The following is a 24,970-nucleotide window of genomic DNA, read 5'->3' on the forward strand; positions in this document are numbered from 1 at the left end:
GTTTGAGAACCTTCCATGAAAACCTAAACAATAATTCCCATAAGGAATATGTAAATACATTTAATGCTTTCCAGGAAAAAAAAACCCCCCCCCCCCCCCCCAAAAAAAAAAAATACATATTACATACAGAAAACAATGAGAAATAAATATAAATGACTAATGACATGAATAAAGGAACATTTAACATCACTCTTACCTTTATGGAAAGCACTTGTTAGCATATGGAAGACGTAGAGGGAGGAGGAGAGGTTATTGTTTGGAAGGGGAATCTCTCTCCAAAAGGACTTCAGGTATCAAGGACCTATCTGGGGTTACTTCTCTACATTTTTTACTGGCATTATCTGAGGTTACTTCCCCACTTCGATTTTTACTGGCACTAGGACCAGCTTGAGAGTTACTGGACTCCTGTTGCACAACAAAACTGTCCAAAGACATTTGTTTCTGGTATTTCTTTGAAATTTGCCTAAAGTTAGAATGGCATTGTCATCAAACGTGTTGGAGACAGATTACAACTTCTTTGTTGAGATGATAATTCTCCAAAATATTTTTTTTACATCATTCCACTTTGCAAATACCGTATATACTCACATAACGCCGGCCCACCCCAACCCGAGCAATATCAATATCATGCAACCCCAAATTTTCACCCTCAAAAAATTATTTTATCACGTATCTCCATGTATCATGCGAGGTAAATTAACAAGACCAAAATTTAACAATTGGACTAACCTCTTTTCCTCCTCTTTATCTATTCCATTTTTTAGTTAGGCTAACCCCTTTTCCTCCATCTCTTAATCTATCCCATCTTCTAGTTAAGTTTAAAAAAAGTAAAAGAGAATGCAAAAAGTATTGCTAGTAGTGATACTTGTTTGGAAAACGCATACAGCCAGAAACAGCTGATTTGCTGTGAGCAACCAATCCGATAAAAACAGCCTTTTTGCTTGTATTTCAACCATCGTACGACAGTAAAAAATTACAATATTTATGTTACAAATGACGTTAATGAGAATAGGACTGATATATTTTTACATTACAGGTAGTAGTCGACTTACTTCCACAATTAGTTACGAACAACCAGTCATAAATCGATCTGGACGTAAGAATATTATAATATTATACCAGCGTAGTCTACACTAGGGTAATCAGTACCATCTTTACACATAGGGTAGCCTAGCCCACACTACACAGCATACATATACATATATGGCATACTATTATCAATTTCAGCTAATTCTCTAGGTTCAAAACACATAGGCTTATGATGATTCAGTACAAAGAGAAATTTACAAGTTAGTCCAGCCTATACGATGATGATGATACCGTGGTACATATATCGTATATATATGAATGCAGTAGCATAGCCTTCAGTTTTACTGTATACTACATATACAATATAATTTTAGTAATTTATTAATAATAGCCAATTTTGGAGTTTTGATGCATTCTGACTGTGACATATCAGTGGGAAAAAAATGGACACGAAACTGGAATCAGATTCAGCCCGACATTGGCATACCTAGTTGAGCGATGTCAGGCTGCTGACGGCTACGTATATTTACGAAATAAATACACAATGAATACGCATCTTTTCTGATTCTTTTAAAAAGTTATACATTACAGAGTAAGAACAATGCGATTGTAGGAATATGTACAATGAATTTGTCCTTACAAATCAGCTGATGGCAAATAGGAGTTTATTTCTCCGTATTTAACTCATTTTGGAGTGAATTTGTCTTTCTTCTAGTTCGCATAAAATAAAATTCTAGATTACTCCTACTTATTATGAGACAAAGTAATTTGACATTATAAGACGTGTTTTTAAGTCAAATTATGAATGTTACCCATCTCGTGAACTATCAGTTTTTTTTTTTTTTTTTTTTAAAAACAGATAGCATTGTGGGGGCATGTTTATTGTATAGAAATATTACGAGATTCTGTTTGCTATTTTCACTTCATTTCATCATAGTACAAACTTTACTGTTACTTTACTTATCTTTTATCGGCATGAAAACAACAGTAAAATGTGTTCTTTCAAGACTTGAAGTTTTGATTAAATCATTTTCTCTCAATATTATCTATGGTTGTGTTTGATGGCATAAGTTGACTGGAGTTATATCCTTGTTGCCGATGCACGATAAAGGGATTTTGACGTAGGAAAAATCTATTTCTGGGTGATTGGCTCGTGTCGCCCTATGAAAGGATCCTTAATATCATTCTTTCTAGGTAAAATTAATCTAAAATTACCAGAGAAAAAACAAAATTAAGAAAATGTCAGTAAAACTGACTCGCTCACTCTTTAAAAGAGTGTCGGTATGAGAATAGGGGCGAGTGGGAACACTACCACGAGACATTCACCAATTAGACCTTCCAATCAAAATCCCCACTAGAGAGAGCTGATACCAACGGGCGATGCGGCCGCTACTACTACTACTAGGGGACGCCACGGACAGCAGCACCCCTAGCGGTCGTCCTTAATCTAAGAACCCATCTTGTCCTGCAGGGGGGGGCAATCAATACAGGGTGGGTTTCATAGGGCGACACGAGCCAATCACCCAGAAATAGATTTTCCTACGTCAAAATCCCTTTCTGGGCTCAGCTCGTGTCGGCCTATGAAAGAGTACCAGAGAAACAGACAAGATGGAAAAAAGGACAAATGAAAATCAGTTGTAAAAAGGAAGGATATAATATAAGTAAAACAGTTATTACAGCATATAAACTAAGTACTTAAGGCTAACTTATTTTAAACAATGACATAAAAGAAAGTTAGTAATGTAAAGTACTTAAAATTATAGTAAACATAATAAAATACAATAATGCAGTGTAATTTAACAAAATAGATTCACTTAGATAACGTATTTACAAAATATACAAACACATTGTTTTCCTCAAACACATTGTGTCCACCCTAGCATAAAAATAAGGGTAGGTACACTGAAGTACATTATCAGTACATAGTGTGGATGTCCCTAGCAAAAAAAATAAGGGACAATCCACTAGTATGATCTCAGCGGCTAAGGCTAGAATATCCGAGTAGCATGGCGATAGGGTGAGGCATGTTGGACGAGGTAGGTAGAGAGGAGACCTGGATCTATACTATGACTACTATACGTATCAGGGAAACAATGTTTCCTGCTGCTACTGCAGAAAATTTTAAAGATTACAAGGACTTTAGATAGTGACGTTTCAAAGACTGGTCGTAGATTTCCCATCCAGTCTACTTTTTTACGGGTTTTTAAGATCCTCAAAGTTCATATGTTGAAAGTAATTAATTGAGGTGGCTACTCCCCTGATGTCATGTGCTTTTGGAAATGAATCAGGATTGGCTTGTTTAATGAAGTAAAGGATTTGTTGTTGTCTAATACCTTTTACTGATAAAGTACCACCTTTTTCTCTCATGAAGAGAGAACCTGAGGATCTTGAGGATGTACGAGATAGAAAGGCTCTTAAAGTTGATACTGGGCAGAGAGAAGGATCTTGCGGAAGTGGGGATGACTTTCCAAGGAGCCCACCTTGCAAGAGGATCCTCATTTTTAGCCAAAAAACTACGATCCGGAGCAAGCAGAACTTCTCCTGAGGGGAGGAATTCCACATGACCCGCATCTCTGGATAGAGCCGACAGTTCTGAAATTCTAGCTCCTGAAGCTAGGCTTAATAAGAATAATGTCTTTCTAAGAAGCATTATGAATGTACAAGACGAGTTGTCAGTATCTGATGCTAGTTTGAGGACATCATTTAAGAACCATGAGACTGTAGTAGGCCTTTGAGAAGGTCTAGTCTAGCACAGGCTTTAGGGATAGACGTAAAATAAGATTCAGTCAGATCTATCTGGAAACCTAACTGAAAGATCTTCTTCAAAGCCGATTTATGAGTAGTAATAGTGCTAGCTGCTAAACCTTTTTCAAACAAGGATCTGAAAAAGGATATAGCTAAATTAACTGTCATGGTTGTAGTGTTTGATTCTTTCAGGAAGGATGCTAATTTTTTAAACAGCTGAGTCATAATGTCTAATAGTTGACTCTCTCTTATCTGATTCTAGGAAGAGGATGTTTTGTGGATCAATGTTAGCATCTTTATTAGCCGCAAACTTCATGAAGTCCATAAAGTTAGGGTCTGAAGAATTCCTGAGGAAGCGAACACAGTCCTCATTTGTACTGATTGTGACAGCTTGGGATTGGGAATCCGTTGAGGTCGGAGACCAATTCCAGAAGCAGAGGATACCAGTTGCTCTTGGGCCAGTCTGGAGCAATCAGGGCTACTAGTCCCTTGAAAGTCCTCAGCTTGCTCAAGACTTTCAAGAGAAGATTCACTGGAGGAAAAAACATAAATTTTTCTCCACTGATTCCAATCTAACGACAGGGCGTCCGTGGCATAAGCCAGAGGGTCCAGGTTGGGGGCCACATAGCAAGGGAGCTTGTGGTTCGCTTGTGAGGCGAAGAGATCTACTTGGAGACCTGGGACTCTCCGGCATATCCACTGGAATGACCCGTCGTCTAGGGACCATTCTGATTCCAGAGGGACCGACCGGGACAAGGCGTCTGCTATCACATTTCTTACCCCCGCCAGGTGAGTGGCGGTACAGATGCCATTTGTGTTTGTTTGCTAGTGCAAAGATGGCTATCATGACATGGTTCACATGTTTGATTTGGACCCTCCTCTGTTGATGCAATGAACTACCACTGCACTGTCCAAACTAGTCTTAGATGAGACTTTTCCGGGGGAAGAAGTCTCTTCAGGGTAAGAAATACTGCCATTGCTTCCAGAACGTTTTATGTGGAGCTGGCGGAATTGAACTGACCAAGTCCCTGAACTTGTTTGAATCGAGAATATCCCCCCACCCGGACAGGGAGGCATCCGTGTGAATGGTTAACACTGGAAGGGGATATTGAAGGGGTACCGCTTGGCCAGGTTCTTTACTTTTGTCCATGGACGGAGTTGATTGCGAAGGATCTGTGGAATTACTGGACAACTTGTCTCGAGATTTGGCGTTTGCTCTCGATCGCCAAACTCGATTTATATCTTTCAGCCTTGCTTTCAGGAGGATATCTGTCACTGAAGCAAACTGAAGGGAACCTAGGATTCTTTCCTGGCTTCTCCTTGATGTTTGCTTGCATTTGAGAAATTGTCTGACAGACTTGGCTATCTCTTTTCCGTTTGGCCACTGGAATTGACAGATTGTGGGAAGACAAATCCCATTGGATTCCTAGCCACTGAAAACGAGACTCTGGAGTAAGTCTGGATTTTCGTTTTGTTTATCTGGAACCCCAGATGTTCCAGAAATTGAACTACCTTTTTCGTGGCTTTGAGACATTCCTCGCTGTTGGTGCCCAGATCAACCAATCGTCGAGGTATGCTGCTATCATTATTCCCTGAGTTCTCAATTGTTGCCCCACCCCGACTTCCTGGCTATTTTCGTGAATACCCTGGGGGCTACATTCAGACCGAAGGGCATCACTTTGAATGAGAATGTCTGATTTCCTAGCCTGAATCCTAGGAATGGGCGGAAGTGTCTGGCTATAGGGATATGATAGTATGCGTCTGTAAGATCGATGGAGCATGTGACGGCTCCACGAGGAAGTAAGGTCCTACCTGCGAGAGGGTAAGCATTTTGAACTTGTCGCAACGAATGAAAGAGTTTAGCCTTGACAAGTCTAAGATTACCCTTCTTTTTGTTGAGCCTTTCTTTGGCACGCTGAATAAGCGACCTTGAAATTTTAGATGCTTGACTCTCGCAATAGCTCCTTTCTGAAGGAGTTCCTCCGCATAATCTGTCAATTCCTTTGATGGTACTTGATTGAATGATTTGATTGGAGGGGGATCTTTGATCCAAACTCCAACCCAATCCCTTGGACACTATGCTCTGTGCCCAATTGCTGAACCCCCACCTGTGACGGAAGAGGAAAGGAACAGCCTCCCTCCTACATGGGGAGCCTCATTGTTGATGGGCGGGTTGACCTCCACGCCCTCCTCTGAATTGCCTACTCCTTGCCGCCCTTCCTGTGCCACGCTGGCGAAAGTGGCCTCTCGCTCTGTTACCTCTCGATTGCCTATTAAACAAGGAGGGTAAGCCTGACCTTCATACATAGGGTTGAAGGCCGGTGAGAGTGCGTAGGAGGTCGAGGGTTGTGACTGAGGAGACAGCAGGAGGATGGGCTGGGTCTGCTTCGAGGTTGAAGGTTGTCCCTGTTGGGTAACCGGGACGGCCTGAACGAATTGCTGCTGTTGCTGGTGCTTTTGGTAAGGCTGGAACCTTTTACCAGACTTCTTTAGTTTCTTACCAGCAGCGGGGGCGGATTCTTGTTTCCTCTTAGAGGAGATACCCCATCTAGCTCTAAGGCTCTGGTTGAGCCTAGCAGCCTCGTGGTGTACCTCATTTACAGCGGACTCTGGGAAGAGGTCCGCTCCCCACATGCTGGAAGCCAGGAGTCTATTAGGTTCGTGCCTAATAGTACATTCCTGCAGAACGTGCTTTCGGCAATTCCTCCTAGCTTGGAAGAAGTCGAAAGCATCCGTCTGAACCGTTTGAAGCTGGGACTTGGCCAGAATCTTAAACAAAGGTTCTGTGCCATACGAAAGGAGCAGCCATCTCTGTGATAATCAGAGAATTGAGGGACCTGCCAAACCTAGTTCGAGCATCGAACTCTGCCTGAATCAAGGAATCAGGCAGCCTTGGGAGCTTTTCGCCAAACTGGTCCATAGCACAGTCCGGTTTGAGCTTACCAAGCGTGAAAGTGGCAGGCAAGTTCTCCCACAATTCTCCGAAAGCTGGGAAGAGCGGAGAAGTAGACTCTGGCTTCCCTCAGCTGTGGCATGGGCTCATCCTTGAGGACTGCCTGAAGAGTCGCTTCCACTATTTTTGTAGCGAACGGAAGAGGAGCCTCCTCCTCCGTCGCAAAAAATAGTAAAAGGACTCTTGAAAGCCTGGAGCTTAGTGTTGGTACACTCCCAGTCCTCAAGGCAGTGAACCCATTCGCGTTGAGCGTGATCTCTACTATAGAGAACGTTCTCCCTGGAGATCTTGTCCTCCCTAGTGAGTGCCGCTACGGTCAGCCTAGCATATCCAATGAAAGGCTGCGTCAATCCCGGAGGATAAAACTCGAAGTCCTCAATCCTTCGAGTTCCACACTCCGGGACAGAGATCATACCGTCCTTGAATGGAGCGTAAGCGGCCACTCTCCATGGGTTATCCATGGAGAAGGCTTGGGTAGCGGACTCATAAGGTGGTAGCTGGTGAGAAATACCAGCACTTGCTACTGGGGAGACTGGATGAGGAACCTGAGCAAGCCCAGCTACTCGGTCCTCGTTCTCTCTAACTCTGTTAGAGAGATCTTGGATGGACTGGCCGACTGAGTCAAAGTGCTCGACAGTTGTTGTGCGAACATCTGTTCGAACTTGGTTCCGAGGGCGGAGACCTGTGAGCCAACCATCTCTCCTACCTGTTGCATCACCACTGCTGAGAAAGCAGTGGGATCAAAGGTGCTAGGTCCCGCTACTCCAACCGGCGTTGCCGGAGTGGATGCGGTGGAGGCCGGAGAAGGCATTGGCTCAGCGGGAGCGCGAGCCTTCTCCTTAGAAGCCTTGCTTCTAGAGCTCTTTGAATAGGAAGAGCTCGGCTTAGCCTTCACCGCGTCAGCATAGGAAGTCGAAGACTTCTTAGCTGAAAAGAAGACGACGACGACTTTTTAGAAGTCGTCTTAACAAGGGTCTTCGGTTCTCTCTGTCCCTTCACCTTTGGGGGTACAGAGAGAGCGGGAGAGCGGGTAGGGATCTCAGATCCCAAAAAGCCTTGGAAAGAAGCAGTAGAAGAAGGGACAGGAGAAGATCCAGGAGCGCCCAAGGAAAGACCTTGGCACCCGACACACCTACCTCAACCAACAAATCCTCAGCACCTACCGCCATAGGCTCAATATTAAGGTCCAAGGTTGCGACGTCCGGGACCGTCTCCTGCGTGGCCACGGCCCGAAAGACTGCTGCATCTCTTGCTGGATGGAGGCTATGAGAGGGGCTGCAGATATGGGGTCAACATACCCTGTTGACTTGCCACCGGGGAAGATCTGAACGGCCAGCTTCTTGTCCAAGATGTAAGGCTGGCCCTTGGCGGCGTTCTTCCCGAAGCCGCCCACCCAAGCTTTCAGGGTTGCTAGGGCGACTTCCCTCACACCGGCAGCCTGAAAGAGAAGGCGAAATGAAGCTTCTAATGGCGGGGCGGGGTTAACAAGCTTATGACTAAGTGTTGTTAGTAATACGATAAATAAAAAAGTCTATAATCGACTTACCCCCTCCACCAGCTGACTGACCAGGTCAAAACAGATGGCGCAGGCTTCCGGGTGCCAGACGATCATGTCGTTGTAAGGCGTGGCACACGGGGCGTGAGACCTGCACTCATCGTGCGCAGGGGTCGTATAAGGTCGCATTGCACCCAAGGACCTGACAGTTGGTAGCCTGTAAGTGGAAAGATACATAAGTATCAGGAGAACACTTACAGCCTAACAATTGCTCCGCTGATGCCGGAGCGAGAAAGTTAGATTAAACCAGAGCCCCGCCATAATACGTGTGGTAGCAAGATGGTTGAAGTTGTCCAAGGCTACGCCGGAGACAAGCGATAGAACCCAACCAGGTGTGGTGGTTGAAATTGAAACCACGACGGAAAACGGCGGAGATGGTATACATACAATTATAAATCTAGGAATTCATCGTAAAATTAGGGTATATCCTTAAAAATAACGAAATAAATATCAAACCTTTCCCCCCCTCTACTAGAAGAGTGCCCGGGTAAGAAGCAAGCTCTCTTCCGGTAGCGAGGGAAAAAAGGGAAGGATATAGTAGGCAAGCAATAGACCACTAGTAGTGACCACCCCGCCCGCTGGCGGAGCCAGCAAGCTATAACCAAAGGTGCCCCGGCTGCGGCGGAAGGCTCCATTCGTTATAGTGGGGGAAAGGTGGGCTGAGTCCAATAACTGGGGGGGGGCGGGCAGGGGGGGGGGGGTTCTCGGCGTAACACGGCGGGAGAGAGAGAGAGGGGGGGGGGGGTGGCCTACTCCTCCCCGTCCCAACAACTACCCTACCCGCTTGCGGTGACCCGGTACCCGAAACAAGTGGTCGCCCTATACCCCAGCTGGGAAGAACCCCTGGCCTCCTCAGAGAAGGAGGGAGGAAGGCAACTGAGGTTGTCATGGCAACCAAGGGGTCCCCCAGACCCCTCCCTATACCTGGTAGGGAGGGAAGGGGAAGGGTAAGGTGCGATGGAACACGTGACCGCAAGTGCCGAAGCCGCGATAGCAACACAACCTGGGAAGGGTCACGTGAACCAGGCTGTACCAATACATGGGACATGCACCTAGGCTAGCCTAACACCCTAAATAGAACTAAAATTACATCGTAAAGATGGAAAAGACACTTTTTAGTAGAAGAAAAAGAAGCCCAGGAGGAGGCAAAACTGTTCCGAGGAACAGAAGCCTACTCGGAGCCAGCGATAGCCGATGAAGAGCAAGAGCCGGGATGCTGGGCCAGAAACACAGAATAGCCCTAAATACCAAACTAAGAGAATTGGTAAATGGGCTAACCTAGCTAAAAAGGCGATGTAAAAAACGATGAACGTGATATAGTAAGCCATAAGTATAAGAAGTCCCAGTATGGAAGACCGGGAATTCTTAAGGGGCAGCATGGCGCCGCCACGAGTCGACCGGGAAACCGTATATGACCTATTAGAAGGAAAATACTGGTTCCTGGAAGACTAAAATACGGTAAAACACTACTTATGAGGCACTTAACTTAGCCGTTGCAATGGCAGCACGTTCCATAATGGAGAAGGAGGTAAATCCGATAATAGTACACAAGCAAGAAAATGCGTACGACGCTTAGCGCTAATAATTAAGGATGTACGCTAGGGGCGCTGCTGTCCGTGGCGTCCCCTAGTAGTAGTAGTAGCGACCGCATCGCCCGTTGGTATCAGCTCTCTATAGTGGGGATTTTGATTGGAAGGTCTAATTGGTGAATGTCTCGTGGTAGTGTTCCCACTCGCCCCTATTCTCATACCGACACTTCTTTTAAAGAGTGAGCGAGTCAGTTTTACTGACATTTTCTTAATTTTGTTTTCTCTGGTAATTTAGATTAATTTTACCTAGAAAGAATGATATAAGGATCCTTTCATAGGCCGACACGAGCTGAGCCCAGAAATAGTATTATAAGACTTACATCCGCTATGGATAAAAGATCGGCAAGGGTGTATACTGCCTAAATTTATCTGGTAACGTTTTAGCTGAAGTTGAGGAAAGAAGTTTGAATTATGTCTAACGACTATTATCGTGCATCGGCAACGTGGATGAAACTTTCCCAAACTTCGGTATTGTAGTTGTACCATCAAACTCGACCGTAAACAAAATTTGAGAGAAACACGTTTTAATAAAAATTATTGGGCATGAAAAGAAAAATTTTACTGTTTTCACTCCAATAAGAGATAAATACGTAAAGCTCGTAGTATTCGGAGGAGATAAAGTGAAAATATCAAATGGAATGTTGATTTTTGTTTACGCAATAAACATGCCCTCAGCGCCATCTACTAACGAAAAAATAACTAAATTTTGTTCACAAACGATACGTTTTCAAGAGATATTTCCACTTGAAAACACTTTGTATAATGTAAAATAATCTTGTTTCATATAGAGTATCTTGAGATTCGTTTGCTCTAACTAGAGGCAAGAAAGTCACTCTGATTTGAGTTCAACACAGCAAAACAAACTTACTTCGCAATCGCCCTCAGCTGATTTCCAAAACATAGCATTGATTGCTATGTTTGTTTTTTATAATACAAACAAATAGTAATATGAAAATACATATAATATTATTGGATGCAGTCCAGTAAAACAAAACTTTTTAAAATATCCATGGAAAAGATGCATATCTATTATGTTTGTATTTTATCATATGATACTAATATTATGATTATTACATACTCGAATTTTATATCTCATGTAAGATGCGACCTCCTTAAAATTAGCACCAAAATTAGGACTTCAAAAGTCACATGATACGCGAGTGTATACGGTATGTTCTTAATCCCTGAAGTAGGCACATTATGCATGCCCATTTGTTTCCTGAATTTTTCAAACCAGCCTCTGCTGGCCTTAAATTCACTAACAGCAGCACTTGTTGTAGGCATTTTCTCACTGATATCAGCATGCAAGTTCTTCCAACACGACTTCTTTCTTAAATTCTATAGTGTTTTTTGCTTTTTTACAGAACTTTCTTTCTTTGGCCCTATGATGGCTTATTTAGCAGTTGCACTTGTATAAAAAAAAAAGAACAAAAACAACGAACACAAAAGCAGAATGGGTCACAAAAGAAGATAGGATGCTTTGTTTGGGCACTCAAGGGGCCCAGTCATGTGCTGGGCCCAGGATGGAGCGTTTCTGAGTGTACGAAAACCGAGGAACTGTATGATAACCGAGACAAATTTTTGGACAAAAAAAGTCTACAAAAACCGAAATGTACGAAATGGGAGGCATACAAAAACCGAGGTTCCATTGTACATAAAAAATTAAACAAACACTTTTGCAGGGTTTCTCGAGGATTCGCAAATGTTTGTGTGTGTCCTGTGAAAAAACTCCCATATAAGAAGTTAGTTAGGTTCCAATGAAAAGTTTTCTCTATTGTAATTCACGCAACTGGAATCGCGTAAGATTTGAGATTTTACTATATGTACTTCAGTTTTCCCACAGCTTAGGCATTGTGGTAAATGTTGAAAAGCCAAATCTAATCCCTAGTCAGAAGATTCTGTACCTAGGAATGGTGACAGACTCAGTTGCATTGAGAGTTTTTCCATCAAAGCAGAGGATCAAGAAGTTCAGGACAGCAGCTCTTGCCTCTCTGTCCAAATGAACTCAACCAGCAAAACAGTAGCAGGTTGTTATAGGCCTGTTGACTTCTTTGGAGAAGTTTGTTCCTCACAGCTGCCTAAATCTGCAATTGCTAGGTGATAGACTCAGTTGCATATAGAGTTTTTCCATCAGAGCAGAGGATCAAGAAGTCAGGACCATAGCTCTTGCCTTTCTGTCCAAATGAACTCAACCAGCGGAATAGTAGCAGGTTGTTCTAGGCCTGTTGACTTCTTTGGAGAAGTTTGTTCCTCATGGCTATCTACGTCTACAATTGCTACAATGGAGACTAATGGAGTTTTGGTCTTCAGCAAGACCCCTTTGTCATCAGAGGTCAGAAGTGATCTACTGTGGTGGTTGAATGACAACGTCTGACAGTGGGGATGCCCCTCAATTCACCCCCACTGGAACTTTTACTGTTTTCAGATGCTTCTTCTGAAGTTGGGGAGGTCATATAGAGGATCAACTGACCTCCAGGGAATAGGGTCAGCAAGACAGTCAACTGCACATCAATGTACTGGAGATGAAAGCAGCTTTCCTAGCACTTCAGCAGTTTCAGGAGAGGGTGACAGGGCACTCCATTGTACAGATGTCGGACAACACAACATTAGTAGCATATGTGAACAAGCAGAGGGGAGAATGGTGTCTCACCAACTTCATCAGTGGGTAGTAAACAACTCAGTGGACCATCATAAGCTGGAACTGGCTTGATACAAGTAAGTGAAGCAGTCATGCTGTGAGAGTTCCTGGTATTAATATAGGGATATTTCATTAGCAAACCCTTCCTCTCTCTGGCAAAGGGAGAGTGAGTGATAACAAACCCATGTAGGTGGCTACATTGGTTTTGTTATTGGAACATATAGCTCTTCATCTTCCACATATGCAATGAATTTAGGGATTGTACCAAACTCAGTAGTCTGAGCCTTCGATATACACATATCTATAGGTTCCGAGGCTCAGGTCTTCTTCCTTAGAATTCTCTTATCCAGGAAGATTGACCAGGTGTGTCGAACCTCCAGTCGGTTCAGGATTACACCTCCCACCAAGAGTGAGTCTATTCTAATGTTAAGACCCAGGTTTGTTCCATATATGAACAAATGACAAGTTTTTTATCAGTAATTTGTATTTTTTATCACTAACAAACCTGGGGTATTAACATTCAACCCCCACCTCTGGCCACCCTTTGTCAGTTTACCCTGGGTTGGAAGAATAACTAAGGCATCACAAGATAAAAGTTTGGGTTGTTCCATGTATGAACAAATGACAAATTTTTTATTAATAATTTGTATTTTTCGTCACTAACAAACCTGGGGTATTAATATTTAACCCCCACCTTTGGCCACCCCGCTGTCGGTTTACCCTGGGTTGGAAGAATAACTAAGGCATCACAAGATCAAGCTTGGGTTAGTGGAGCCACCCACCTCGTTTGTGACAGATGCCAGAAGCCACCAATTCCTTGCGTATATAATTACAGATATATTGTTTCTTTTTATCAGTTTCCAGCTAGCACCAAAAGATTTATCCTGTGAAGGTTGTAGGTTTGTGAGTTATGAAAAATACAAATTAATTAAAAATTTCTCTTTTGCAAGTTTTACTATAAGCCTGTGATGTACCTTGGCTCTGGTTATTTTTAAGATATAGATAATACTTGCCATAAAATGTTTATGTGCATTGTAATGTACGTAAGTCTCGAAACATTCCAAAATATTTCCTTCATACAGTTTAAAACAGTGTTTCTTTTTCAGTTGTTGTGCATGCAGCGCAGAGTTGAAGCCCAGATATTTGTTCTCACGAGTATTGTTGGCCATTTTTCCCTTTTCCCTCTAATATTTACTCACCATGAAACTCCAATTAAGGTAGAGTATTCAATAGCAGTCATTGATTGTCAATAAGAAGCTAGAGAACATGACATTAATATAAATGTTGATAAATGAGTCAGTCAGTCATGTACTACAATGCATGAAATAATATTCTGTCAAATTTCAAGTCAACCATAATAAGTTATAAACTTTACAATGGTAGCTAGAAAGTTATGGTAAAAAATTGAAGTATATTTACAGTCAGTTGTCCCCCTCATTATGGGACCACCTTGACGTGGTGAAGGGGCTCTCGAACCTCAGGAATTTCTTCCCAGGTTTGAACCCAAGAGTCCCATGTGACACTATATATTTTTGGATCAATATCTGTGGATTTTTCCACTTTTGTCAAAATTTTCAATATCTAATAAATAAGAAAACATATCATAACTTGGATTGAAGTTAAATCCGAAGCTAAATAGTGGGAAATGTGGTAGATCCCATCATCTACCCGACAATGTTCGGACCTGGTTTTCCAGAAGGAACTATTCTGTGGAGCTGGACCATGGATTCCATGGGAGCCTGGTTCTAGGGATAGAACTCTCTGCATTCTGTCCGGTTTGCCCATGACTCGGTTAGGATGGGGATAATTGTGGAGTGGTCCCCCCGTATTTAGGGCGGGATGCGTGCCAGACCCCCCGTGAATGGTTAAAACTCGCGAATAGTTGGAACCCCTATAAAAATGCTTAAAACCTCATATTTCGTTAGTTAAAACTCAAGAAAAAATCACTAAAAATTTTCATACCATGGTTTTTTAATAGTTTTATCACAAAAAGTGCATTTTATGATGACATTGATTAAAAAAACAGTAATTTGTGGGTATTTCTCTTAAAAAAATACTGCGAATAGGCAAATTTTCTGCGAATAATGCAGGGAAAAGTTCCAGAGAGAAATCCGTGAATGTGAGAGTCTGTGAATCCGGAGAACGCGAATACGGGGGGTCCACTGTATTTTCGTAATAGTCTTAGTCCTATGAAGCGGGTATTGCTTACACTTGGGCCATACTAATCATGTTATGCCCCCCCCTTTTGGGGTAGGGTAGGATGCGGACATTTGGGAGTCATTTCTCACTTGTGGTGCCATTGGCGGAAGATTAAACTTCCCGAAAAGACAATGATATCTTTTCAAAATGTATTATTTTTTATATATTTTGTTGGTCTCTAATTCTTTATGATAAATACAAATAAGTTATTAGTACTCTTGGGCCCCCATGATGGACAAAAACATTTGCACAGTTGATGACCATTGGAAATTTATCCCTGAATTCTCTTCCCAGTCAGTTCAAAATAATAATGCAGCAAAGGAACATCCAGTTTCCAAATAAATTATATGATCCTACACACCCAGCAGGGTGGGCCCATAGAAATTATACAAAAAAAGTATAAATCAATCTGAAGATACAAACATAATACCAATGGAACCAGATAACCCACATAAGGCAAGGTCCAAAGAGAAATAGATATTATTGTCTTAATACAACACTGGTGCATTTTGATAATCTTTTTGACCAGACAAACTGGTCGAGATTCTAGTACTTAAGCTGAAAATAAAATATCAACACCAATATTAGAAAACAAATTATTGAATATATGTCCAACACGGAAATGAAATGGAATGTGATATATTAAAGAAAATGAATGGTTACTTCAGGTAACCATGAAAACAGTCCACCACCGTTTTAAATATAAAAAAAATAAATGGCACAAAAATAACAGTAATAAGTCATGAAACATTCAATATATACAGGGCACTATTATTTTACCCAACATTGAAGAAGGAGGATTACCCTCAAAACAATTGATTCTTGACTCCCTTAACCCTCTTACGCCGACTGGACGTATTTATGTCGACATTTTTTGTCTCCCGTGTGCCGACTGGACGTATTTTACGTCGACTTACAAAGTTTTTTTTTAAAAATTCGCGGAAAAATACTTATAGGCCTACCAGCCTAACACTTTTGAATCACGTGCCTTGGGGGATGCTGGGAGTTCACGGATCAAGGTGGTTGTTTTGTTTACAATCGTTACGCAGGCGCGCAAGCGCGAATTTCTTTCTTGCCGCACTAAAAAGTATCTGTGACACATCTCGGAAATTATTTCGTCACTTTGACATAATTTTTGTACCATTGTAAATTAGCCGTTACATGAAGTATTATATATGAAAATGTGCGCATTTTATGTAGAATTCAACAATAAAATACTCATGATTGTAGCTTTTATCAGTTTTGAGATATTTTCATATAAATAACGATAATTGCCAAAATTTCAACCTTCGGTCAACTTTGACTCTACCGAAATGGTCAAAAAATGCAATTGTAAGCTAAAACTCTTATATTTTAGTAATATTCAATCATTTACCTTAATTTTGCAACTAATTTGAAGTCTCTAGCACAATATTTCGATTTATGGTGAATTTATGAAAAAACATTTTCCTTACGTCCGCGCGGTAACTCTTCCGAAAAAAATCATACATGCGATTGTGGTAATGTTTGCACCATTTTAAAATTAGCCGTTATATAAAGTTTTATATATGGAAATGTGCGCAATTTCATGCACAATACAACTAAAAACAACCCATGGTTGTAGCTTTTATCAGTTTTGAGATATTTTCATATAAATAATGATAATTGCCAAAATTTCAACCATTGGTCAACTTTGACTCTACCGAAATGGTCAAAAAACGCATTGTAAGCTAAAACGCTTATATTCTAGTAATATTCAAGCATTTACCTTCATTTTGCAACAAATTGGAAGTCTCTAGCACAATATTTCGATTTATGGTGAATTTATGAAAAAAATAACATTTTCTTTACATCCGCGTGGTAACTCTTCCAAAAAAATCATACGTGCGATTGTGGTAATGTTTGCACCATTTTAAATTAGCCGTTACATAAAGTTTTATATATGAAAATGTGCGCAATTTCATGTTATAATACAAAAAAAATAATTGAAGGTTGTAGTTTTCTCCATTTTTGAAATATTTGCATATAAATCACGATAAATAGAAAAAAAACCACGTTCGGTCAACTTTGACCTCTACCGAAATGGTCTGAAAACGCATTTGTAAGCTAAAACTCTTACAGTCTAGTAATATTTAGTCATTTATCTTCATCTTGAAACAAATTCGAAGTCTCTAGCAAAATATTTAGATTTATGGTGAATTTAAAAAAAAATCTTTCCTTCCCTCTGCGTGCGGATTCTCCGCCACAAATCTCCGAAATGCGTACGTACCATTCTTGGAATATTTGCTCCATTTCATATTAGGCATTTCATAGAGTTTTATATATGAAAATGTGCGCAATTTCATGTAGAATAAAACGAAAAAATATTGTAGCTTTTCTTATTTCCGAAATAACTTGCATATATATATATTAAAAAAATTTGATATTCGGTCAACTTTAACTCGTCAGATATGGTCAAAAACTGCAATTGTAAGCTAATACTCTTACAGTATAGTAATATTCAATCATTTGTCTTCATTTGAAAGAAATTGGAAGTCTCTAGGACAATATTTAGATTTATGGTGAATTTTGAAAAAAAATATTTGTTTACGTCAGCGCGTTATGAATTCATGCATTATTTTGTGATAATATTTTCTCTGTGTTGCTTTTATAGTTTTATAATGTGTTATATATCAAAATGATTGCAATTTAGTGTACATTACAACGAAAAAAAAGTAACTTGCTACCTTTAACCGTTTTGTGCACAGCGGCGATTGAATACTACAATTATATATGAAATTTCGTTTTTGCGCTATCATATATCGCATTATTTATATATGATAATGATAATTTTTTTTCATTTCTGATGGTTGCATACTAAACTTCAGCCAATGACAAAAAAAGGAGCGCTGTGATTTTTTGAAAAAAATATGTTTTCCGCTTCCGCGCTCACTCTGAAACACCTCCGGCACACGGGAGGACAATTTTTTTTTTACCGCTTCGGCGGTAAGAGGGTTAAGTTAAGATAACAATATAATACACAATTTAGAAACCTACTCAATTCCAAGTAGGAAAGATAAAAATAAAAAGATAATATTGCAAAAATGAAACTTACAGTCCAAGATCTCCCACTCAAAATCAAAATTCTTGGACAAAAAGAGAAGTGCTTTCATTTATACCAAAACCACTTTAGTGCACTAAATGTTCAAAGTATGGACACATACAAAAAAATGCCAAAATAAAGCAGTATGTGCATCAGACACCCATACTACTAATTGCAAATGTAAATCTCCAAAATGTATTAACTGTGGACAATCCCATCACACAAAATCTAAGGAATGCTCCTTTTATCAATACAACACAGATCTCCAGTTGTTGAGGAATAGAACAGGAATGTCAGTCAAAGAAGCTAGACTCGAGCTAAAAGTAAGAGGAGTCGGTAATCCATCTAAAAGCCACTCTTTTGCAAAGTAACTAAAAATCTAAATATTGATCACAGTTAATACAAAAAACAAACAAGATAATATAAAGGTACAAACTGATTCTTAATATCAATAATGCTGAACCCCAAAACAAGCATGTTGATATATCCACCAGTACCACTAATAACTTAGAAGATTCAGATATCCATTGAAAAGAACTTCCAATGGGAAGAGGAGTCAAATAATAATAATAATTGAACTGACAAAAAGAAAAGGAATACTACTAGAACGAACCCCACCTATGGGAAAAAAAGGGATTTTGACGAAGGGAAAAATCTATTCTGGGGATTGGCTCGTGTCGCCCTATGAAAGTATCCTTAAATATCATTCTTTCTAGGTAAAAATTAGCCTAAAATTACCAGAAAGAAAAAACAAAATTAAGAAAAATTTCATAAAACTGACTCGCTCACTCTTTAAAAAGAGTGTTCGGTATGATGATAGGGGCGAGTGTGGAACACTACCACGAGACAAAACACCAATTAGAACTTCCCTATCAGAATCCCCCCAAGAGAGAGCTGATACCACGGGCGATGCAGCCTCTACTACTACTACTAGAGGACGCCACGGACAGCAGCGCCCCTAGCGGTCATCCTTAATTAAAACATAAATACATCTTGTCCTGCAAGGGGGGGAAAACAAACCATAAAAAAGGGGTGGGTTTCATAGGGCGACACGAGCCAATCACCCAGAAATAGATTTTTCCTTCGTCAAAATCCCTTTTCTGGGCTCAGCTCGTGTCGGCCTATGAAAGAGTACCAGAGAAACAGACAAGATGGAAAAGGAAATAATGAAAAAACAGTTTAAAATGATGGATATAATCTAAGTAAATCAAATACAGCATACAAATTAAGCACTTAAACTAACTTATTATAATAATAAATAACAGAATGTAGTAAACTTAAAGTACTTAAATGGTAGATAATTAAAAAATACAGATATGCATGTAAAATAAGGAAAATTTGGGATTTACTTAATTAGAATATATAATTACAAATATATACATACATGTGTCCTACCCTAGCATAAAAATAAGGATAGGTACACTCAAATCCATCATTAATATAATTAATTCAAATATATACAAACACATTGTGACTGAAGCTCATCACAACCCAATTGGTGAAAATACAAACATATTGTGTCTACCCTAGCATAAAAATAAGGGTAGGGACACTGAAGTACATATCAGTACAAGGGTGGTTGTCCCTAGCAAAAAATAAGGGACAATCCACTATATGATACAACGGCTAAGGCTATGATGTTGAGTAGCCTGACGATTAGTTTGAGGGCATGTTGGTTGAAGTAGGTAGAAAGGAGACCTGGATCAATACTACAACTACTTAAACAGTATCAGGAAACTATGTTTCCCGCTGCTACTGCTGAAAACTTTAAAGATTCCAAGACTTTAAATAATGCCCGTTTAAAGACTGTCGGGGATTTCCATCCAGTATACTTCTTAAGACCTCAAAGTTCATATGTTGGAAATAACTTAATTGAGGTGGCTACTCCCCTGATATCATGTGCTTTTGGAATGACTCAGGGTTGGCTTGTTTAATGAAGTAAAGGATTTGCTGTCTAATGCCTTTAACTGATAAAGTACCACCTTTTTCTCTCATAAAGAGAAGCACCTGAGGATCTAGAAGAAGTACGAGAAAGAAAGGCTCTAAGAGTTGATACTGGGCAGAGAGAAGGATCCTGTGGAAGTGGGATAACCTTCCAAGGGGGCCCACCTTGCAAGAGGATCTTCATTTTGGCTAAAAAGCTACGATCGGGCAAGTAGAACTTCTCCTGATGGGAGGAACTCCACATGACCCGCATCCCTGGATAGAGCCGACAGTTCTGAAATTCTAGCTCCTGAGGCTAGGCTTAGTAAGAATAATCTTCCTCAGGAGCATAATGAACGTACAAGATGAGTTGTCAGTATCTGAAGCTAGTTTGAGGACATCATTTAAGAACCATGAAACTGTAGTAGGCCTCTGAGAAGGTCTAAAGTCTAGCACAGGCTTTAGGGCGGGATAGATGTGAAATAAGATTCAGTCAAATCTATCTGAAAACCTACTTGAAAGATTTTCTTCAAAGCCGATTTTGTGAGTGGTAATCGTGCTAGCTGCTAAACCTTTTTCAAACAAGGATCTGAAAAAGGATATAGCCAAATTAACTGTCATGGTTGTGGTGTTCGGATTCTCTCAGGAAAGATGCTAATTTTTTAACAGCTGAGTCATATTGTCTAATGGTTTTGACTCTCTCTTATCTGATTCTAGAGAGAATGTTCTGTGGATCAATGTCAGCATCTTTATTAGCCGCAAACTTCATGAAGTCCATAAAGTTAGGGTCTGGAGAGTTCTTGAGGAAGCGAACACAGTCCTCATTTGTACTGATTGTGACAGTTTAAAAAAAGGGATTGGGGATCCGTTGAGGTCGGAGACCCACCAATTCAAAAGAAGAGGATACCAGTTGCTCTTGGGCCAATCCGGTGCAATCAGAGCTACTATCCTTTGAAGGACCTTAGTTTGTCCAGGACTTCAGAGCAGATTCACTGGAGGAAAAACATAAATTCTCCTCCACTGATTCCAATCCAACGACAGGGCGTCCGTGGCATAAGCCAGAGGGTCCAGGTTGGGGGCCACATAGCAAGGGAGCTTGTGGTTCGCTTGTGAGGCGAAGAGATCCACTTGGAGACCTGGGACTCTCCGGCTTACCCACCGGAATGACCCGACGTCAGAGACCACTCTGATTCTCCAGAGGAACTGACCGGGACAGGGGGGGCGTCTGCTATCACATTTACTTACTCCTGCCCAGGTGAGTGGCAGACAGATGCCATTTGTGTTTGTTTGCTAATGCAAAGATGGCTATCATGACATGGTTCACATGCTTGGATTTGGACCCTCCTCTGTTGATGCAGTGAACTACTACTGCACTGTCCAAAACTAGCCTTAGATGAGACTTCTTCGGGGGAAGCAGTCTCTTCAGAGTAAGAAATACTGCCATTGCTTCCAACACGCTTTATGTGGAGCTGGCGAAAATTGAACTGACCAAGTCCCCTGAACCTGTTTGAACTGAGAGTATCCCCCCCACCCGGACAGGGAAGCATCCGTGTGAATGGTTAACACTGGGAGGGGATATTGAAGGGGTACCTTCTTGGCTAAGTTCTTTACTTTTGACCAAGGCCGTAGTTGGTTGCGGAGGATCTGAGGAATTACTGACAACTTGTCTCGATATTTGGAGTTTGCTCTTGACCGCCAAATTCGATTATATCTTTCAGCCTTGCTTTCAGAAGGATATCTGTTACCGAAGCAAACTGAAGAGACCCTAGGATTCTCTCCTGGTTTCTTCTTGATGTCTGTTTGCATTTGAGGAATTGCCTGACAGATTTTGCTATTTCCTTCCGTTTGGCCACTGGAATTGATAGATTGTGGGAAGACAAATCCATTGGATTCCTAGCCACTGAAAATGAGATTCCGGGGTAAGTCTGGATTTCGTTTTGTTTATCTGGAACCCCAGATGTTCCAGAAAGTGAACTACCTTTTTGGTAGCTTCGAGACATTCCTCGACTGTTGGTGCCCGCCCAGATCAACCAATCGTCGAGGTATGCCGCTACCATGATTCCCTGAGCTCTCAATTGTTGTACAACCACTTCTGCTATCTTTGTGAATACCCTGGGGGCTACATTCAGACCGAAGGGCATCACTTTGAATGAGAATGTCTGATTTCCCTAGCCTGAATCCTAGGAATGGGTCGGAAGTGCCTGGCTATAGGGATATTGATAGTATGCGTCTGTAAGATCGATGGAGCATGTGACGGCTCCACGCGGAAAAAAGTAGGGTCCTACTTGAGAGAGGGTAAGCATCTTGAACTTGTCGCAGCGAATGAAAGAGTTTAGCTTTGACAAGTCTAAGATTACCCTTCTTTTTGTTGAGCCTTTCTTTGGCACGCTGAATAAAGCGCCCTTGAAATTTTAGATGTTTGACTCTCGCAATAGCTCCTTTCTGAAGGAGCTCTTCCGCGTAATCTATCAATTCCTTTGACGGTATCTGATGAAATGATTTGATTGGAGGGGGATCCTTGATCCAAACTCCAACCTAATCCTTTGGACACTATGCTCTGTGCCCAATTGCTGAACCCCCACCTGTGGCGGAAGAGGAACAGCCTCCCTCCTACCTGGGGGAGCCTCCATTGCTGATGGGCGGGTTGGCCACCACGCCCTCCTCCCTGAACTGCTTACTCCTTGTGCCCCTTCCTGCGCCACGATGGCGAAAGAAACCTCTCGCCCTACCCTCGGTTGAGAGTAGCCTTGAGCCTCATAAGCCGGGTTAAAGGCAGGCGATAGCGTAGGAAGTAGCAGGTTGCGATTGCTGGGGCACCAGGAGGAAAGGCTGGGTCGTTTAGATGTGCCAGGTTGTCCCTGTTGGGTAACTGGGACTGCCTGCACAAACTGCTGCTGATAAGCTGAAGTTTGTTTTTTATATGGCTGGAACCTCTTACCAGCCTTCTTGGTTTCTTGCCAGCAGTGGGAACGGATTCTGTTTCCTCTTAGAGGAAATACCCCACCTAGCTCTAAGTCTTGGTTGAGTCTAGCAGCTTCGTGGTGGACTTCGTTCACTGCGGGACTCTGGGAAGAGATCCGCTCCCCACATGCTCGCAGCCAAGAGTCTATTAGGCTCGTGCCTGATAGTGCACTCTTGAAGGACATGCTTCCGGCAGTTCCTCCATGGCTTGGAAGAAGTCAAAAGCGTCTGACAGAACCGTCTGAAACTGTGATTTCGCCAGAATCTTGAAACAGCGGTTCGTTAGCGTATGAAAGTGCAGCCAGTTCCGTAACGATAAGAGAGTTAAGGGACCTGCCAAACCTAGTTCGCGCATCGAACTCTGCCTGGATTAGGGAATCCGGCAGCCTAGGTAATTTCTCACCGAACTGGTCCATGGCGCAGTCCGGCTTGAGTTTACCCAGCGTGAATGTAGCTGGCAGGTTTTCCCATAACTCTCCGAAGGCGGGGAAGAGTGGGAGAAGTAGACTCCGACTCCCCTCAACTGTGGAATGGGCTCATCCTTGAGGACTGCCTGAAGAGCCTTCTCCACCAATTTCGTGGCGAACGGAAGAGAGACCTCCTCTTCCGTTGCGAAAATAGTGAAGGGACTCTTGTAGGCCTGGAGTCTAGTGTTAGTACACTCCCAGTCCTCAAGGCAGTGAACCCATTCTCGTTGGGCGTGATCTCTACTGTAGAGAACTGGACATCCTTCGAGATCTTGTCCTCTCTCTGTAAGAGCTGTTGGCGTCAGCCTAGCATGACCCGATGAAAGGCTGCGACAGACCCGGAGGATAGAACTCGAAGTCCTCAATCCTTCGAGTACCAAACTCCGGGATCGAAATCATCCCGTCCTTAAAAGGAGCGTAGGCCGCTACTCTCCATGGATTCTCCATAGAGAGAAAGCTGGCAAGGAGTCGTAAGGCGGAAGTTGGAGAATCCCCGTGCTAGATGCAGGGGAGACTGGGGGAGGAGCCTGAGATAGCCCAGCTACTCGATCCTCATTCTCTCTCATCCTATTAGAGAGGTCCTGGATAGTCTGTCCAGTTTGAGACAGACTGTTCGACAATTGCGCGAACATCTGCTCAAAACGTGTTCCCCATGCCGAAATTTGGGAACCTACCATCACTCCTACCTGTTTCCATCATTCCTGGTGAGACAGAAGAGGGAACGCAGGAGCTGGTGCTTGCCACCCCTGCCGGCATAGCCGGAGAGGGGCAGCGGAGGCGGGAGAAGGCAGCGACTCGGTGGTAGCGCGAGCCTTCTCCTTCGAAGCCTGCTTCTGGAGCTCTTCGACTGGGAAGAGCTCGGCTTAGCCTTCACCGCATCGGCGTATGAAGTCGACGACTTCCTGGCCGAAGAAGACGAAGACGACTTCCTAGAAGTCGTCTTAGACAAGGTCTTCGGTTCTCTCTTTCCCTTCTCCTTAGGAGGTACAGAGAGAGCGGGAGGGCGGCTAGGGATCTCGGATCCCGGAAAGCCTTGGAAAGAGGCGGAAGAAGAAGGGACCAGGAGAAGATCCAGGATGCGCCCAAGGAAAGACCTTGGGCGCCCCGACCACTAACCTACCTCAACCAACAAATCCTCAACTAACTACCGCCATCGGCTCGAGATGTTCAGGTCCAGGGCAGCGACGTCCGGAACTGACTCCTGGGAGGCTACGACCCCAAACGATTGCTGGAGTTTCTTGCTGGATGGAGGCTATCACTGGGGCGGCGGACAAGGGGTCGACGTAGCCCGTCGACTTGCCCGCAGGGAAGATCTGGATGGCCAAGTTCCTATCTAATATGTAGGGCTGGCCCTTGGCGGCGTTTTTCCCAAAGCCGCCCACCCACGCTTTCAGGGTGGCGAGGGCGACTTCCCTCACACCGCTAGCCTGAAAGAAAGGCGGGATTAGCTACCAATTGCGGACAGGGTTAACAAACTTACGAACTAGAAGTTGTTAGTAAAATCATAAGTAACCTTATAATGGACATACCCCATCTCCCAGCTGAGCGACCAGGTCGTAGCATATAGCGCAGGCCTCGGGATGCCAGACGATCGACTCATTGTACGACGTGGCACACGGGGCGTGAGACCTGCACTCGTCATGTCCACAGGGGTCATATAGCGTCGCATTACAGGCCGGGACCTGGCAGTTGGTAGCCTGTAAGTGAAAAGGGTACATGAGTACAGAGTAAACACTTACAGCCTAACATATGCTCCGCTGGTGCCGGTAGCGATAAGTTAGATAAAACCAGAGCCCCGCTAAAATACAAGTGTGGTAACCAGGTTGGAAGATAGGCTATGGCTCCGCCAA

At 42.5% G+C, this 24,970-nt stretch overlaps 1 protein-coding gene across 3 annotated transcripts in view; it reads left to right on the plus strand.

Annotated features, from left to right (window-relative positions):
• The window catches only part of LOC135207287 (probable dolichyl pyrophosphate Glc1Man9GlcNAc2 alpha-1,3-glucosyltransferase), a 222,911-nt gene that overhangs the window by 159,751 nt on the left and 38,190 nt on the right, over positions 1-24,970 (plus strand). Inside the window, exon 9 of one of the 3 annotated variants that reach the window (XM_064238958.1) lies at positions 13,615-13,794. The exons of the other annotated variants lie outside the window; for them this stretch is intronic. Within the exon in view, the coding sequence (XP_064095028.1) occupies positions 13,615-13,762 (148 nt within the window). The 3' untranslated portion in view covers positions 13,763-13,794. Of the gene's footprint in view, positions 1-13,614; positions 13,795-24,970 lie in introns of those variants that run through there. 3 annotated transcript variants of the gene reach the window in all.

The sequence above is a fragment of the Macrobrachium nipponense genome, chromosome 32, assembly GCF_015104395.2.
Source record: "Macrobrachium nipponense isolate FS-2020 chromosome 32, ASM1510439v2, whole genome shotgun sequence".
NCBI lineage: Eukaryota > Metazoa > Arthropoda > Malacostraca > Decapoda > Palaemonidae > Macrobrachium > Macrobrachium nipponense.